This window comes from Equus quagga, chromosome 4, assembly GCF_021613505.1.
Source record: "Equus quagga isolate Etosha38 chromosome 4, UCLA_HA_Equagga_1.0, whole genome shotgun sequence".
Classification (NCBI taxonomy): domain Eukaryota; kingdom Metazoa; phylum Chordata; class Mammalia; order Perissodactyla; family Equidae; genus Equus; species Equus quagga.
The window spans coordinates 111,396,101-111,415,713 of record NC_060270.1 but is presented as its reverse complement, the minus strand read 5'-3'; the positions used below and the strand labels follow the sequence as shown (position 1 = coordinate 111,415,713).

The window sequence follows — 19,613 nt, the reverse complement described above, 5'->3', positions numbered from 1 at the left end:
ACTGACATTGGCAAGTAATTGTCTCTAATTCAATGAGTTAATTAGTTAACTGTCTCCTGCAGAAGTCAAGTACTGACTCCTTGTGGATGAGAAGACTTGTGTTTTTTTCCTCTGAGCTATACACTTTATCTTTCAGTTAAAATCAAGTTAAAATAGACTAGGAGAGTTGGGGAAAACACTAGCAAAATACCTCGGGGTAAGTGATTCTCTGGCATTATTTATAATCCCAGATACTGGCAGACTCTGTTCCAGTACATGTCAACAAAAGCATTTCTTTCTTGTTTTTCTTGTTGGCTGCTGTGTCCTTGCTGGTTTGTGCTGAGGCCGCTCTATTTCCTAATAGTTTTAAAGGCAAGAATATTGTAAAATCCTGGTAATTCAGCTTATACTGTCAGTGTGTGTATTCTGTGTGTGTAATGGTAGTCTTGGCAATCAAATTCAGGTGTTAGTATTAGATATTAGACACCTGTGTGGCAAGAAGAACTGGACAATTAGTTGCCAAATTTTGTCAGTACTAACTCTGACATGTTTTCATATTTGCTGTCTTTTGAAAATTGACATCTGCTGATTAAAGAAAGCAAGCAACACAATTGTGAAGAGAGAGAACAAAGATCACCATAACCCATATCTTGTATTTTCTTATTTTATATTTAGTTCTTCCTTCTTTTAAATTTTTTGTAGGAGTCAGGCCCAGGATTCTTTGACAAAGGATATGAGCATTTTTATGGTTTTTTATATATGTGCATATGTACATATATATATTGCTAAATCGCTTTTCAAAAGGACTGAATTTGAAAAAGCAGGATATCCAGAATGATGTAAATAATATGTTATCATTTGTGTAAAAAAGAGAAATAGATAAGCCATTATTTTTTTCTTTTCACTTCCACTGCCTTGGTTCAGGTCTCAGCCTCTTTCACCTGGGTCTTTGCGGTAGCCGCTGCTTAGTCTCCCTGCCCCCAGTCAGTTTCTCTGTTCTCCAATCCATCTTTCACGTTGCCACCAGAGAGACTAGAGGTCAGATCATGCCTCTCTCTTCCCCTAAAATTTTTAGTGGTATCCCATGGACCACAGAGTAAAGTTCAGACTATTCAGTTTAGCGTTCAAAGTCTTCCACCATCTGGTCTCAAACTGCGTTTTCAGTTTCACCTTCTACATATCTTTGTATACTCTCTCTTTATTACCACGTCTCTCTCCAACCAACCCTCCCACGCCCCTAAAAATAAAAAAAATTATTTTTAAATTTCTATATTTGTTCACCTTTTTTTTTTTTTTAAGGCTGAAATAGCCTTTTTCTCCATTTGTAGTTGAAATTGAATTTTAGTTTCAAGGCCTATTCTGAAGTTTCTCCTTCCTCCTGCCAACCCCATCTCACCTGTCCTCAGACTGAACCACTCCTTTTTGGTTCCCATGGTACTTTTCTCATACTATTGTTTGGCACTCGTATTCTGGTTAGTGGTTGACTTGTCAGTCGGCTTAAATTCTATTTTTAGACTTCCTTGTGGTGATTCCTCTTTCTAATTGCAGTAGTCTCCCTGACATTTTACCTTCCCCACTCCTGCCTGTCCTTGACTGGTGGTTTTCTGATTTTGGTAAACCATGTCCAACTATATCATATGTTGAAGAATGAGGAGGGGAAGAAGCAGTTGTCATGAATTGGGAGTGTCCGCTCACTATTAGTATCAATACCATACAGTTTGTTTTTTCTTTGTCCTATGTTTGCATACCTATTGTTTTGAAACATCAAAGATTATTTAGTCATTTTATGGATGTGTGATAGATCTAGAGGCCTGGCAGGAGAATGGAGTTGTTGAACAACTCACAAAAAGTTAGTGGTAGAGCCAGGATTTAGACCCAGGACCCTATCTATCAGGAATGACTTTTCTAGCATGTAGCGAGAACCTGACTTTATTTTGGGGTGATATTTGTTAGGTGCTTTTGGGAGCATCGGCTAGTAAGGGTGATATGGCATTGGCTGTAATAGCCTCTGTGGTGTTTTTCAGAATACGACAAAGGAAACATTTTTGCCTTAATTCTCTCCTTGTTGAAAGAGCTGGTGGCTTGGTTTAGTCAGATTCACAAATGAGGACATGAAATGCTTAATCAGAGAGCAAATCAACAGTCTTTTGATCTGATCCTTCCTATCCCTGTCTTGTTTTCCAGAAGCAACCATTTGTAACTTTTTTTTTTAAAGATTTTATTTTTCCATTTTCTCCCTAAATCCCCCCAGTACATAGTTGTATATTTTAGTTGTGGTCCTTCTAGTTGTGGCATGTGGGATGCCACCTCAGCATGGCCTGATGAGCGGTGCCATGTCCGTGTCCAGGATCCGAACCGGCAAAACCCTGGGCTGCCGAAGCTGAGCACATGAACTTAACCACTCGGGCACGGGGCCGGCCCCTTTGACTCTTTTAGCTATTTTTTTTTGGTTTTTCCCTTCATATTTCTATACTGCTATTGCTAGACATTATTGACTTTCTATTACAGTAGTTGAGAACTTAGCTTCCCAATACTACTTTCTGCCCCATTCTTCTCCCTCCATTCCTCTCAGTATATTTATAATTGTTGTTAAATTAATATTTAGAATCTACATTATGACTGTAATGTCTATTTTGAGCCATCATGTATTATAATAATATTTCCTATTTTTTACAACAAAAGTACTATTTCATGGAGTTAAAAATGACCCTTTTATTTACTTAGTGATTTGTATACCTATTACCAGTTCATTAATTTAACAAATATTTACTGAGTGCCTACTGTGTGCCAGGCGTTATGCTAGGTGTTTGGGCTACACCAGTGCACGAACTAGACAGAGATTCCTTCCTTTGTGACACTTATATTCTAGTTGGGAGATAGACAGTGAACATAATAAAGAAGTAAAATATAGTGTGTTAGAAGGTGATAGGTGCCAAGGGGAAGACAAGCAGAGCAATGTAAGAGGATTGGGAATACAGATACAGGCATGAGTTGTAAAACTAAATAGGATGATAAGACTAGGACTCATTGATGAGGTGACAATCTCATCCATCTCATTTAAATCTTGAGCAAAGATTTAAATTCCTCCCAGCGTTCTTTTCTGTGTAGCCAAATGCCTTGGATACTCCTGCATTCCATTCTCCCCAGTGGCTTTCGTTCTTAGAGCCCTCCATCTGCCCCGAGGATGAGGTGCTCTAGAGCCCGAGGCACATTTATTGTCCTGGGATTTCCTTTGGCCACTTTCCTGGGTTGGATCATCTGTTTCCTGGATCCCACATCTTCCTTTTACTTGGTATTCACGTCCTCTTTTTGATGGGTCAAATTCTCCTATAACTTCCTGAGAAAGGGTACATGAAGGGAGAGAAAAGTATTGAGAACATGGATACCTCAAAGTGCTTTTAACCCACCCTTACAATTGATTGAAAGTTTGGCTCAGTTTAGAATTCTAGGTTGGAAATCATTTCTCTTAGCATTTTCAAGGCCTTACCGATTGTCTTCAAGCTGCCAATGTTTCTCTTGAGGAAACATTGATGCCAGTGATTCGTAATTCTCTATATGTGACCTGTTTTTTCTCTTTGAAAACTTTTACGATTTTCTTTTTATTCTGATGTTCTGTAATTTTATGATTATGGGCCAGGCCCTGTTGTGGGTCTTTGTTTTGTTTGTTTTGATTTATTGTGCTTGGCACTTGTGAGCCCTTGTATTCTTCAGTTCTGGGAAATTTTCTGATATTACTACTTTGATAGTTGGCTGAAGTAGCTAAATTGATCAGCTCCAACACAGAGAGGGGGGCTCTGGTTGTTCATGTTTGGTCATGCCATAGTACATAAAACTGTTAAAATAATGAGGCATTTATTTGATAGGCAGGTATTATTATTATTTTGTTTAAAAAAATGATCAACATAAAAGGCAGAATATTTTTGATTCTTTTTTCCAGCTACTGGAACTTAGAATGATTACCTACGACGGAAATTCTTGTTTATATGCTTTTCTCATTCATTTCCCTTTTAAGATTTGGCAGGATATGTTCCTCCCCCCACCCCCCTCCCCGACTCTTGTAGGCGGGAAGCCTCTGGGAGTCTATGGATGTTATCTTCTCACTTTCAGGTCATGGTCACTTTGGCTACTCTTTCACCTTTCTTCATCTTTCTCATATTTCTTCTCTTCTCAAAAATATTCTGCCTTTTATGTTGATCATTTTTTTAAATAAAATAATAATAATACCTGCCTATCAAATAAATGCCTCATTATTTTAACAGTTTTATGTACTATGGCATGACCAAACATGAACAACCAGAGCCCCTAGCTTCTCTAATAATATATATAGTGTAGTATATATACACATCTTACATTATAAGTGATATATATAAAATATATATATTTGAGATAAATGTCACATAACAAAATTCACCATGTTAACCATCTTAAAGTATACCATTCAGTGTTGTTTAGTATATTTACAATATTGTGCAACCATCACCACTATCTAATTCCAGAACATTTTCATCACCCTGAAAGAGAAATCCCATACATGTTTAGGCAGTTACTCTCCTTTCCCCGCTCCTCCCGCCTCCTGGCAACTACTCTTCAACTTTTTATTCCTATGGATTTTCCCATTGTGGACATTTCATGTAAATGGGGTCATACAATATGTGGCCTTTTGTGTCTGGCCTCTTTACTTAGAATGTTTTCAAGGTCCATCCATGTTGTAGCATGTATCAGTACTTTACCAATGTTATTAAATCAGACTCTGGTTGTATATTTTTTCACTCTCTAGAGAAAAATTCTGCATTTATTATCCTTATTTTGATTTTGATAATGGCCTTTAGTTTACCTTTTCACAAAACATTTGTTGGCTACAAAATGATACTGAATAATTTAATTTTTAAGTATACATTATTTGTTTATTTTTTAGTATGCCAGTACTGAGGTTGATGGAGAACATTACATGACCCCGGAAGACTTTGTCCAGCGCTATCTTGGACTGTATAATGATCCAAATAGCAATCCGAAGATTGTGCAGCTCTTAGCAGGAGTAGCCGATCAAACCAAGGATGGGTAAGAACATTTATACATTTTTTAAAAATTAATGTTCTGCAATATCTTATTAAAAAATAAGTCAACTTTCTAAGTTTACCTATGACCATCTGGAATTTTAATATTAGTAAACCGTATCTTTTCTTAGAAGTTTATAAAACCAGTGTTATTTACTGCCATTATCAAATATACTAGTATTTCTTTCTTTAAAAAAAAATTACGTGTGAAAAACTGTATTTTTATATTGAGTAATCTGAGCAAAATGAATTTCAGATAACTAAGTGTATTTTCAGAACTACTAAGTGTATTTCTTTCATTCATTCATCTGTTCAATAAATATTGAGTACCTACTATGTTTTAGGCACTGTTCTAAGTGATAGAATTACATCAGTGAATAAACTATGTAAAAACACTAAACAAAATTTAAAAGTAAATTATAACATGTTTTGAGGTTACAAGTGCTATGAGGAAAAATAAATCAGGGAAGAATTTAGAGAGTGGCATTTGTTCATTTATCTGTCTACTCATTTATTTGACAAGCATTTATTGAACAACCACCATGTGCCAGGCACGGTTGGACCTTAGAAATAGAAGCATAAATAAAATGAGGTTCCTGGTCTTAAGAAGAAGCTCATGGCCTAGTGAGGAAGAGGTTGAGGAAACAAAGAGAAAAAAGTAATACTCCGGGAATGAGGTGCTATAATAGAAGTATAGGAAAGGTACAAAGGACACCCAAGAAAGCGTGGTTAACTGCTTTGGGTGGTCAGGACAGCATGATGAAGAGGTGATGCTTGAATGAAATCTGGTAAGACGAATAGGTGCTTGCTGTTGGTTGGACAAGTAGGGAGGAGAATTCCAGGAAAGGGAATAGCTGTGGCATGGAACATCATGGGCTGTGTGTGTGTGTCTGTGTGTGTGTGTTTTGGGGAGTGACAGTGGGGAGGTTGTGTTACGAGTACTTTGGCGTAGCTGTAGTGTTGCTTTGTTGTTGGAGTTGTGGTTGAAGTAGAGCTGGGGACCTTGTGTGCTAGGTTTTGACTGTCATCCTGGAGCTTCCTGACTCTCAGTCTTGAAGGTATTTTTAGCCTGGCGTTATATGGGTGTGTGCAGCTACAGAAATAACAAAGTGCATCTTACTAGAGTGTCAGTTTACTCAAATCAAGCGGGAAACCACAACATTTTTATATTAAAATCAACTATGACCATGTTATGGAGCGAACAGAATATTTGTATGAATTATAAAGAAAGTTTTGACTGGTTTTGTGAGTTCCGAGCTACGTCCCCAGGCCTGCAAGGGTCTTGGTTCTTTCTCCTACCTGTAGAGGTGTTTGTGTGAAAAACTTTGAAAAAATGGGCAATGTGGAATCTTTAAAAGTTATTTCATTACCACAAATATGATCAGATTTTAGAAAAATGATAGGTTGGAGTAGGACAAGAGTTGTATGCATTGAAATCCGTTTAGGAGGCTGTGATAAAGTAGAAATGTTGGTATCTAAGTTCTTCTTTGAGTCCAGGGTTAGTATTGTATAAATTTATTCTCCCACAGAATCTAGCACAGTGTGTGAAATTTACTATGACTATTTTGTATCTTGGAAACATTTTATATAATTTGTCAATGGCAGATGTTGGGGAACTTGTATACATTTTGTGTCTAGTCTCTAAGTGAAATCAGCTGTGATTAGACAGTAAGGCATATGAAAACTAGCTATATTTAATCAGAATTTCTTCTAAATTATTAAAGGTAACATATGTATTTAGCTCTTTTAGAAACTATCAGAGGGGCAGTGGGGAGGGAGGAGGGTGAAAGGGGTGATGAGGCAGATGTGTATGGTGATCTATGGTAATTAGCCTTTGGATGATGAACATGAGAAAATCTACACAGAAATTGAAATATAATGATGTACACCTGAAATTTATATAATCTTATAAACCAGTGTTACCTCAATTAAAAAGGTAAACACATAATTTAAAATAATAAAATAAAATAAAATAATTAAATCCAGACTGACAGAAGTTTGATGTCATTTAATTTCCAAACAATAAATTTGATATTCATTAAAAAAAAAAGAAAAACTATCAGAGTGTTTGTTGTTATTAATTTGATCTGAGACCTGCTTTCAGGGTATCCATATCTTTTTAGATGCTTCCTTTTGTGACCATCTGCTCAGGTCCATCTCAGTAGTGTGTCTTTTTTGAAGCTTTATGTGGTTCTCCCAGACTCAGTTGTCTTGCTAAAGAGTGGTCAAGTGGAATCAAGGGTTTAAGTTGCCAGAGGAGAATAAATCAAAAATGAGTTTTTTAAAAGGTAAATCTTCTATTTCAAATTTTAAAAACTTTTTAAACTTCCCTTTTTTTTCACTCTCTTTGGAATTAGTCAGATTAGGATTGGGTAGGAAATCTGATTCATAGAGTTAGGTCATAAAAATTATAAATGAGTTTATGAGATATAGATTATTTTTAAAAGCAGAGAAAGGTGGAATTTTCTAGAAACACCAGAATTCCTTTTTTTTTTTTTTTGAGGAAGATTAGCCCTGAGCTAACATCTGCTGCCAATCCTCCTCTTTTTGCTGAGGAAGACTGGCCCTGAGCTAACATCTGTGCCCATCTTCCTCTACTTTCTATGTGGGATGCCTACCACAGCATGGCTTGCCAAGTGGTGCCATGTCCGCACCCAGGATCCAAACTGGCAAACCCTGGGCCACCAAAGAGGAATGTGCACACTTAATCGCTGTGCCAGTGGGCTGGCCCCAACACCGCAATTCCTAATCTGTTCATAGATGGTCTTCAGAGGTTCCTGAATTTGCTGAAATATAATGCAAAATGAATGGATTTGTATCTGAATTTTTCTAGGGAGAAATCCCAGGTTTTCAAAAGGGCCTATGACTTCAAAAAGGATTAAGTATCATTGTCAAAGTTTCTTTAATATTTAAAAAAATTTTTTTTATTGAGGTGACGTTCGTTTATAATGTTATATAAATTTCAGGTGTACATCATTATATTTCGACTTCTGTAGATTCTATCGTGTTCACCACCACAAGTGTAGTTGGTATCTGTCACCATACACATGTGCCCTTTACCCCTTTCAACCTCCCCCTGCCCATTTTCCCTCTGGTCACCACCAATCTGTTCTCTATGTGTTTGTTTGTTTATCTTTCACATATGAGTGAAGTCATACAGTAATTGTCTTTCTCCGTCTGACTTATTTTGCTTAGCATAATACCCTCAGGATCCATCCATGTTGTCACAAATGGCATGGTTTTGTCTTGTTTTTATGGCTTAGTAGTATTCCTTTGTGTGTGTGTGTGTATGTGTATATATATATATATATATCTTCTTTATCCATGTGTATATACATCTTCTTTATCCATTCATCCATTGATGAGTACTTGAGTTGCTTCCAAATCTTGTCTATTGTCAATAATGCTTAAATGAACATAGGGGTGCATGTATCTTTTTGAACTGGTGATTTTTGTGTTTTTTGGATAAATACCCAGAAGTGGAATAGTTGGATCATATGGTAGTTCTATTTTTAGTTTTTTGAGGAATCTACATGCTGTTTTCCATAGCGGCTGCACCAGTTTACATTCCCATCAGCAGTGTACGAAGGTTCCTTTTTCTCCACATCCTCTCCAACACTTGATATTTATTATCTTTTGATAATAGCCATTCTGACAGGTGTGAAATAATATCTTGTTGTAGTTTTGATTTGCATTTCCCTAATAATTAGTGGCGTTGAACATCTTTTCGTGTGCCTGTTGGCCATCTGTATATCTTGTTTGAAAAAATGTCTGTTCATATCCTCTGCCCATTTTTTGATCTACTTGTTTGCTTTTGTGTTGAGTGGTATGAGTTCTTTATATATTTTGGATGTTAACCCCTTATCAGATTCATGATTTGCAAATGCTTTCTCCCAATTGGTAGATTGTCTTTTCATTTTGTTGGTGGTTTCCTTTGCTGTGCAGAAGCTTTTTAGTTTGATGTAGTCCCATTTGTTTGCTTGTTCTTTTGTTTCCTTTGCCTGGGGAGACATGATATTCAAAAAGAAACTGCTTAGACTTATGTCAGAGAGTGTACTGCCTGTTTTCTTTTAGGAGTTTTATAGTTTCAGTTCTCACATTCAAGTTTTTAATCCATTTTGAGTTAGTTTTTTGTATAGTGTAAGATAATGGTCTCCTTTTATTCTTTTGCATGTAGCTGTCCAGTTTTCCCAACACCATTTATTGAAGAGACTTTCCTTTCTTCATTGTATGTTCTTGGCTCTTTTGTCAAAAATTAGCTGTCTGTAAATGTGTAGGTTTATTTCTGGGCTGTCAATTCTGTTCCATTGATCTGTGTGCCTGTTTTTCTGCCAGAACCATACTGTTTTGATTACTATAGCTTTGTTGTATATTTTGAAATCAGGGCATGTGATACCTCCAACTTTGTTGTATTATCTCAAGATTGCTTTGGCTATTTGTTCCATGTAAGTTTTAGGATTCTGTGTTCTATTTCTGTGAAAAATGTTGCGATTCTGATTGGGATTGTGTTGAATCTATAGTTTGCTTTTAGGTAATATGGACATTTTGACTATGTTAATTCTTCCAATCCATGAGCATGGGATAGGTTTTCATTTGTTTATGTCTTCCTTGATTTCTTTCAACAGTGTCTTATAGTTCTCACTGCACAGGTATTTCATCTCCTTGGTTAAATTCATTCCTAGATATTTTATTCTTTTGCTCTGATTGTAAGTGGGATTGTATTCTTGATTTCTCTTTCTTCTAGTTCGTTGTTAGTGTATAGAAATGTGACTGATTTTTGTATGTTGATTTTGTATCCTGCAACTTTACCATGTTCATTTATTATTTGTAAAAGTTTTTTGGTGGATTCCTTAGGGTTTTCTGTAGATAAAATCATGTCATCTGCAAATAGTGACAGTTTCTCTTCTTCCTTTCCAATTTGGATCCCTTTTATTTCTTTTTCTTGCCTAATTGCTTTGGCTAGGACTTCTAATACTATGTTAAGTAAGAGTGGTGAAAATGGCATCCTTTTCAGGTTCCTGTTCTTAGAAGGATAGCCATCAGTTTTTCTCCATTGAGAATGACGTCAGCTGTGGGTTTGTCATATATGGCCTTTATTATGCTGAGGTACTTTCCTTTTACACCCATTTTATTCAGTTTTTTTTATCATAAATGGATGCTGTATCTTGTCAAATGTTTTCTCTGCATCTAGTAAGATGATCATGTGATTTTTATTCTTCATTTTGTTAATATGGTGTATCACGTTGATTGATTTGCGGATGTTGAACCATCCCTGCATCCCTGGAATAAACCCCACTTGATCATGGTGTATGATCTTTTTAATGTATTGTTGTATTCGATTGCTAGTATTTTGTTGAGGGTTTTTGCATCGATGTTCGTCAGTGATACTGGCCTCTAATTTTCTTTTTTTGTGTTGTCCTTGTCTAGTTTTGGTATCATTGTACCGTTGGCTTCATAGAATGAGTTAGGAAGCTTCCACTCCTCTTCAATTTTTTAGAAGAGTTTGAGAAGTATAGGTATTAAGTTTTCTTTGAATGTGTGGTAGAATTCACCATGGAAGCTGTCTGGTCCTGGACTTTTATTTTTTGGGAGGTGTTGATTACTGTTTCGATCTCCTTACTGGTGATTGGTCTATTCAAATTCTCTATTTCTTCTGGATTCAGTTCTGGAAGGTTGTATGAGTCTAAGGATTTATCCACTTCTTCTAGATCCTCCAATTTGTTGGCATATAGCTTTTCGTAGTTTTCTCTTATAATCGTTTCTATTTCTGAAGTGTCTGTTGTAATTTCTCTTCTTTTATTTCTGATTTGACTTATTTGTGCCTTCTCTGTTTTTTCTTGGTGAGTCTAGCTAAAGGTTTGTCAATTTCAAAGGAGCAACTCTTAGTTTCATTGATTTTTTTTCTGTTGTTTTTTGAGTCTCTATTTCATTTATTTCTGCTCTGATTTTTATTATTTCCTTCCTTCTACTGATTTTGGGCTTTGTTTGTTCTTCTTTTTCCAGTTCTTTTAGGTGCACTGTTAGATTGTTTATTTGAGATTTTTCCTGTTTGTTGAGGTAAGCCTGTATTGCTATAAACTTCCCTCTTAGAACTGCTTTTGCTGTATTCCATACATTTTGGCATGTTGTATTTTCATTTTAATTTGTCTCCAGGTATTTTTTGATTCATCCATTGAGCCAATTGTTGTTCAGTAGCATTTGTTTAATATCCACATATTTGCAACTTTTCTGATTTTCTTTTTCTTTTTTTTTTTTTTGAGATTGGCGCCTGATCTAACATCTGTTGCCAATCTTCTTTTTCTTCTTTTTTCTTCTTCTTCTCCCCAAAGCCCCCTGGTACATAGTTGTATATGCTAGTTGTAGGTCCTTCTGGCTCTGCTATGTGGGATGCTGCCTCCCCATGGCTTGATGAGCGGAGCTAGGTCTGTGCCCAGGATCGGAACCAGCGAAACCCTGGGCCACCAAAGTGGAGCACGTGAACTTAACCACTTGACCATGGGCCAGCCCCTCTGATTTTCTTCCTGTAGTTGATTTCTAGTTTCATACCTTTGTGGTCAGAAAATATGCTTGGTATTATTTCAATCTTACATTTATCGAGACTTATTTTGTAGCCTAATATGTGATCTATCCTGGAGAATGTTCCATGTGCATTTGAAAAGCATGCGTATTCTGCAGTTTTTGGATGGAATGTTCTGTATGTATCTACTAAATCCATCTGGTCTCATGTTTCATTTAAGGCCAGTGTTTCCATATTGATCTTCTGTTTGGATGATCTATCCATTGGTATAGGTGGAGTGTTAAAGTCCCCTACTATTATTGTGTTATTGTCTATTTCTCCTTTTATGTCTGTTAATAATTGCTTTATGTATTTAGGTGCTCTTAAGGTGGGTGCATAGATATTTACAAGTGTTATATCCTCTTGTTAGATTGTTCCCTTTATCATTATGGAGTGCCCTTCTTTGTCTCTGGTTATAGTTTTTGTTTTAAAGTCTATTTTGTCTGAGCATTGCTACCCCCGCTTTATTTTCATTGCTATTTGCATGGAGTATCTTTTTTCCATCCCTTCACTTTCAGTTCGTGAGTGTCTTTAGGTCTGAAATGTCTCTCTTGTATGCAGCATATACATGGGTCTTGTTTTTTTTATCCAATCAGCCGCCCTGCGCCTTTTGATTGGAGCACTTAGTCCATTGACATTTAAAGTAGCTATTGATAAGTAGACACTTATTGCCATTTTGTTACTTTTTTTTCTGGGTGTTTTAGTAGTTCTTCTCTGTTCCTTCTCTTGCTCTCTTCCCTGTGGTTTGATGGCTTTCTTTAGTATTATGTTTGGGTTCCTTTCTTAGTTTTTTATGTATTTATTATTGGTTTCTGGTTTGTGATTACCATGAGGTTCATATCTAATAACCTGTGTATATAGCAATCTATATTGATGGTCTCTTTAGTTTGACCTCTTTCTAAAAGCTCTACTCTTTTACTCCCCTCCTCCCACATTTTGTTTGTTTGTTTGAAGATTGGCACCTGTGGTAACATCTGTTGCCAATCTTTTTCTTTTTTTCTTCTTCTCCCTAAAGCCCCCCGATACATAGTTGTATGTTCTAGTTGTGAGTGCCTCTGGTTGTGCTATATGGGACGCCACCTCAACATGACCTGATGAGCAGTGCCATGTCCGTATCCAGGATCTGAACCAGTGAAAACCCCGGGCCACCGAAGCAGAGCCTGTGAACCTAACCACTCGGCCATGGGGCTGACCCCCTTATGTTTTTGATATCATGTCTAACCTCTTTTTGTGTGTCTGACTCTTTTACCCTCTTATCATGGAAATAGACAATTTTCATACTTTTGTCTTTTGATCTTATTATCTTGATAGGTGGTTGGTCTGCTACCTTTACTGTATTTTTGCCTTTACTAGTGACTTTATTGCTTTTTTGTATTTTTGATAATTTTCTTATTCCTGTTTGTGGTCTTCTCTTTCTTACTTAAATAAGTCCCTGTAGCCTTTCTTTTAAAACTGTTTCTTGGTGATAAACTCCTTTAGTTTTTGCTTGTCTAGGAAACTCTTTCTCTCTCCGTCTGTTCTGAATGATAACCTTGCTGGGTAGAGTATCCTTGGCTGTAGGTTTTTTCCTTTCAGCACTTTAAATATATCATGCCACTTCCTTCTAGCCTGTAAGGTTTCTGCTGAGAAGTGAGCTGATAGCCTTATGGGGTTTGCTTTGTATGCAACTTTTTGCCTTTCTCTTCTGGCTTTTAGGATTCTCTCTTTGTCTTTAATTCTTCACATTTTAATTATGCATTTTGGTGTGGGCCTCTGGGTTATTTGGTGCTCTCTTTGCTTCCTGTACCTGGATGTCTGTTTCCTTCCTTAGGTTAGGAAAGTTTTCGGCTATTATTTCTTCAAATAGATTCTCTGCCCCTTTGTCTCTCTTTTCTCCTTTTGGGACACCTATAATATGAATGTTAATGCACTTGATGTTGTCCCAGAGGTCCCTGAGACTGTTCTTGTTCTTTTTCATTCTTTTTTCTTTTATCAGTTCAGCTTCAGTGATTTCTTTTAGTCTTTCGTCTAGCTCACTGATCTGTTCTTCTGTATCATCTAGTCTGCCATTGAGTCCCTCTAGTGAATTTTTCATTTCCTTAGTGTATTCTTCATTTCTGATTGCTTCTTTTATATATTTTCCAACTCTTTGTTGACATTCTCACTGAGTTCATCCATTCTTCTCCCAAGATCAGTGAGCATTCTAATGACTTTTTGTTTGAACTCTTTGTCAGGTGGATGGTTTGTTTTTGTTTTATTTAGTTCTTTTTCTGGGGTTTTGTCCTCTTCCCTTACTTAGAACATATTCCTTTGCCTCCTCATTTTGCCTCTTTCTCTGTGCTTATATCTATGTATTAGGTGAGTCAACTACGTCTCCTGATCTTGGAGAGGTGGCCTTGTGTAAGAGATGACTTATGAGGCTCAGGAGTGTGCTTCTCTCTCATCACCAGTTCTAAATGTTCCAGGAGTGACCCCTGTGTTGGCTACGTGTGTCCTATTGTGGCAGGGTTGCTCTTGCTACAGGTGCCCAGGGAGTCTAAGCTGTCCCCTGTGGCTGGCTGGTTGTAATGCTCAGCTGCATGTGGCTGCTATGGACCCTTCTGTCACTTCATTGGGCGTGGAGAGTCCCAGCACAGTTGGCTACAAGGTCTAATAGCACATTCCTGTTGCAGTTTTTCTGTTAAGTGAGTAGGCCCCCAGTATAACTGATTGCTATATGCAGGGGCTTACAGTTGTTGTAGGCCTCTAGCCTGCAAGGCTCTTGTCAGCTCTCTCAGGATTGCAGCTGAGTGGGGCTGGCCCCAGGTATGGGAGCACCTAATTGTTTCAGGCTTTGGAAGGTGGGGCTTATCCCCTATGTGGCTGTTTAAGAAGCACAAGTCTGCTGCAGCTTACAAGCCCCACTGCCTACAGGGCCACACACACCATCAACACAGTCCTGCTGCTTGCTCACACCCCAACCCCCTGAAGTGGACCCAGTAGCTGCACTGTAGAGACCCCACACATTCCACCAATGCTCCACACACTCCACCTGCTCATTGTGCATGCCCTGCCCTGCAGAGGTGGACCCACTCATCATGCTAAGAATCCAGGCACCCAGCCTATGCAGGCCCACAAGTTGCCTGAGGGCTTGCTGTTGGGTGGGGCTGGTCCCTAGGGAATGCTGCCTGTCTTGGCTGAGCTGGATTAAATCAGTGTTCTAGTGGGTGAGGCAGACCCTGGGCTAATAGGCCAGGGGAAAAACTCCAATGGCGTCTGCCAGCGTCTGTTTCAGCATGTCTGTTCTAGGTCACATTATTGGCTGCTAACAGTGTCTCAGTCCCTGGAGAGGTCTCACCTCTCATCAAAGTGCACCCAGAACCTATCAGGTGAGTCTCTTTTCACCAAAGGACTGTTCACCTTTCTTTTGGTGATTTTAGGTTGCTTTCTGAAACAGGTGAATTTATGTGTGGGCCCTTTAAGAACCAGCTTTTTCCCCTTATGTTCAATAGCTTTTCTGGGGGTGTTCCCCGTTGTTGTTAGTAGCCAGCAAAGTTAGATATTATGACACTTGTCTCATTGTGCTGGGTCCAAAAGATACCTATAGCGGTAATGTTTCCCTCCTCAGGTCTCCCACTCCTCCAGGGTAGGTTCCCAGCTAGCCATGAAATACTGTGGCTTATGAGGTGACTTTTTTTTCTCTCCAGAAAAGAATGTCTGCCTCTTCCATCTCAGTAAGGACTGTCCCTTGTTGCAGGGGTTCTTTTTAGCTAGTTTTCAGTTCTTTCTTAGGGGTATTTTTTCCAAGAGTAGCTGTCAATTTGTTGTGTCCATAGGAGGAGGTGAGTTCAGAGTGCACCTGTGCCACCATCTCGACACCAACTCCTATACCCATTTTAATGAGAGTGTTTTTTATCATAAATGGATGTTGAATCTTGTCAGATGCTTTCTCTATATCTATTGAGATGATCATGTGATTTTAATTCTTCGTTTTGTTAATGTGGTGTATCACATTGATTGGTTTAACCATCCCTGTGTCCCTGCAATAAAGCCCACTTGATCATGGTGTATGATCTTTTTAATCAATTGTTGTATTCAATTTGCTAATATTTTGTTGAGGATTTTTGTGTCTGTGTTCATCGGTGATATTGGCCTGTAGTTTTCCTTTTTTATGTTGTCCTTGTCTTGTTTTGGTTTTAATACTTTTAACTCAAGAAAATCAAAGACTTTGATAATATTTAACTTATTCCAATAGTCAATCCTCCATCATTTAACATTTAAGGAAAATGAGCCCCAGAGAGGTTGATTGACTTCCCAATTAAGTCTCTTAATTTTTAGTCCAGTTTTCTTCTTGTAATCATTAAAAAAAAAAAGATATTCTCTTTTGTCCCTCTGTCTTTTTCGCACTCCTTTACCCAGGGCAGTGATGAAAGGTTAGAATAGTTCAGTTGGTACTTTTTTTTTCCCAGCCCCAAGAGATATTCCTTGGTTCTATTGTAGTCTTTTGGTGTTGAGTCCTATAGGTATGTAAGTTTAAATAGCACCACATAATATTGTTTATAATTACCCAAAACCAAATTTGAATTAATAGAACTAATAAAGACACGTTTAAGTGACTTAGTTAAGTTACTTTAAAGCAATAAAAGCAAGTTTAGGAGTGGTCAATACCATGCCCTTTTGTGCTCTGACACTCCTTCTGCCACCATCCCCTGCCCCACGTTTTCTATCATCTAAACTGCCCCCTTTCTCCTCTTCCCCGCTCCCTTTCCTCCAGTAGATAGTAAAACAAGCAGGAGTGTTTTGATACAGGTGCTTGCTGTGGAGAGCCATGTAGAAGCAGCATTGTATGGTATAAATAGCATGATGGGTTGTCTAAAAGTAAAAGCCATTAGCCAAGTATTATTTGTGAGATTGTGGCTTAAACTTTGAAGTTCTGGTTGTATAGTGAAAAGCAAAATGATTTTATGCATTAGATGCAGATCTCAGGGATGATTATTGTGTGATTTAACCTAAAATATTTAGACAGTTGCTTGTTTGAAACTGTAACTTGTAGAACCAAAGTTTCTATATTTATCTCTAGTCAGAATTTCATCTGGAGGATCTATTTTCCTATAATGTGGAAAACTATAGTTTTCCTCTCTTTTACTTTTTCACAAGTGTTTTCCTTTAATATTATACTTGCATATAGAAAAACCTTCTATGCAGAAATCTTGGTTGTTTTAAAATCTCAAAATTAACATACGAATATTCTGAAATTTTATTCATTTCTATTCAGTTAATTAAAAAGAAACTTTGTAGGGGCTGGCCCAGTGCCACAGCAGTTCAGTTCGCACGTTCTGCTTCTTGGCAGCCCGGGGATCGCCGGTTCGGATCCCGGGGGTGGACATGGCACCGCTTGGCATGCCATGCTGTGGTAGGCATCCCGTGTATAAAGTAGAGGAAGATGGCCGTGGATGTTAGCTCAGGGCCAGCCTTCCTTAGCAAAAAGAGGAGGACTGGCAGTAGTTAGCTCAGGGCTAATATTCTTCAAAAAAAAAAAAAAAAAGAAACTTTGTAGAAAATTTAAAAAACACATCAAATCCATAAAATACTTTATTTCAAAGTTATAAAATGAATACATGTTCGTTGTAAAAAGTCAAACTGCAGCTGTGGTAAAAAGCAATGGTCCCCTCATCCCCATTAAAAGAAGACAAACTATTTGTTAAAGTATGACCTTGGCACTCGTTTACTCACTCCACAGTTAGTGGCTTGAAGTTAGCATTTGTTCTGCTGAAGCCTTGATCTGGTCCTTCTAGCAATAGGGCAATCCATGACAAGATAAAAAAAAAGCTTTAGAAAACTATTCTGGAACATGTTTGCTTAATGTTAGCAGATAAGCAGACTATTTCTCACTTTCTGAAAAGTATTGCTATGTTATAAAGTGGTATAAAATGTCAGTGGGCTAAAAAACAGATAAGGAGCGTATCAGAGAGAGAAAGTAGCCTATTCGCCCCCACCCCACTTCCTCCCAATGTTTTATTATAAAAATTTTCAGACATTCATGAAAGTTGAAAGAATTTTACATGAACATCCATTTACCTACCACGTGGATTCTACCATTAACATCTTTCTATATTTCCTTTTTTTATCTCTATCCCTCTATCTTTCCATCAATGCATCTTATTTTTTTACATGTTTCAAAGTAAATTTCAGATTTGAAATTGATACATTTGTCCTTAAATACTTTAGCTTGTATATTGTTAACTGGATTTCAATATTTGAGTTTTTTTCTTTGGATGTAAAATTTACACACAGTGAAAAATATAAGTTAAAGATACATTTCCTGAGTTTTGACATATGGCGCACACCTGGGTAACCTCAGATGATGTATATATATATATATATAAATAATATGTATATGTATTATATGTAATTATAATATGTACATGTATTATACATATATTTTTAATATATATAATATTTTTTTTTTTTTTGGTAAGGAAGATTGGCCCTGAGCCTGACATCTGTTGCCAGTGTTCCTCTTTCTGCTTGAGGAAGATTGACCCTGAGCTAACATCTGTGCCAGTCTTTCTCTATTTTGTATGTGGGACATTGCCACAGCATGGCTTGTTGAGCAGTATGTAGGTCTGCACCTGGGACCCAAACCCATGAACCCCAGGCTGCCAGAGCAGAATGTGCAAATTTAACCACTACCCCACCAGGCTGGCCCCGACTTATTTTTTTTATTGTATTAAAATATATGTAACTTAAAATTTGCTATTTTAACCATTTTTAAGTGTTCAATTCAGTGGCGTTAAGTACATTCACATTGTCGTGCTACCATCACCACTATCCATCTCCGGTCCTTTTTTGTCTTTCCCTACTGAAACTCTGTCCTGTTAAACAGTGACTCCCAGTCTCCCTCAACACTCAGTTCTTAGTAACCACTATTCTGCTTTCTGTCTCTGTGAAGTTGACTATTCTAGGTACTTCATATAAGTGGAATAATACAATATTTATCCTTTTGTGTCTGCCTTATTTCACACAGCATAGCATTTTAAAGATTCATCCATGTTGCAGCCCGTATCAGAATTTCATTCTTTTTAAGGCTGAATAAGATGAAGTGATATACTTTTAAGCTGCTGAGGCTTTTGTGTTTCTTAATTGACTTTACGTTCTTCAAATGAATCACTCTATAGAACAAAGGTAACTCTGAGTGTTGAGACTTGGCTGAGTATTCTCCCCAAACCTTCTTACAATAATGGCCTCTTTAGGTAGATACCAGATAGCCTTTCTGTTTTTCAGCTAACTTCAAGTTTGGGGTGGAGGGCAGGAGGTGTACACTGAATTGAAGGCAGGAGTTGAGAGTCTTGGAGTAGGCTCACTGAGTTGCTGAATGTCTTTAAGCAGATCACTTCTTTGGACTTTCAAAGGGTCCTTCTGGCTCTAAAGTTGTGTGACTGTATCATTTGCCTTTTTAAATAAACTGATAGACAAAAATGTCGATATTTTAAAAAGTCCATCGAATTTATATTTTAAATGAAAGGCTCCTTAGTTGGAAACCTATGCAACAAGAGTCTCAAATCCTCAGGGGCAGGCTGTAGACAACTGGTGAGCTCTAGTCTTTCTGAAGGAGGCAACTCTGCTTGGCTCCTGGGAGCTGCTGCTACTTGGGACCAGAAACCTGTTGTCCAAACTCACAATTTATCAAGAGAAACCAAAAAACTGGATATTTATGTGAAATCTTATGAGTGCCTGATGTTGGCAACTAATGAAACTTAAAAAATAGTACTTTACATGCCAAAAAAAGCATGTATGTGGACCAAATTCAGTCTGCCAGCAACAGTTTGTGACCTTTGCTGGTTAAGAAAAAAAATCCTTTACCTCTTCTCATAAACACAGAAAATTTTACAACTAAGCATGAAATGTGTTTTAAAGCTACATATTCTGTTTTTCAGAGTAATTGTATTTTTGATGTCTAATTGCTGAGACTTGTTATGGGTTCCCCCCTCCCCATAATCAGCCTAGCTACTTTTTATTTTTTATTTATTTAAAAAAAATTTTTTTTCTGCTTTATGTCCCAACCC

At 37.5% G+C, this 19,613-nt stretch overlaps 1 protein-coding gene across 1 annotated transcript in view; it reads left to right on the top strand.

Moving 5' to 3' along the window:
* Positions 1-19,613, top strand: part of SLC25A12 (solute carrier family 25 member 12) — a 95,010-nt gene that overhangs the window by 13,481 nt on the left and 61,916 nt on the right. Inside the window, exon 3 of the mRNA XM_046659126.1 lies at positions 4,895-5,037. Within this exon, the coding sequence (XP_046515082.1) occupies positions 4,895-5,037 (143 nt within the window). The remainder of the gene's footprint in view (positions 1-4,894; positions 5,038-19,613) is intronic.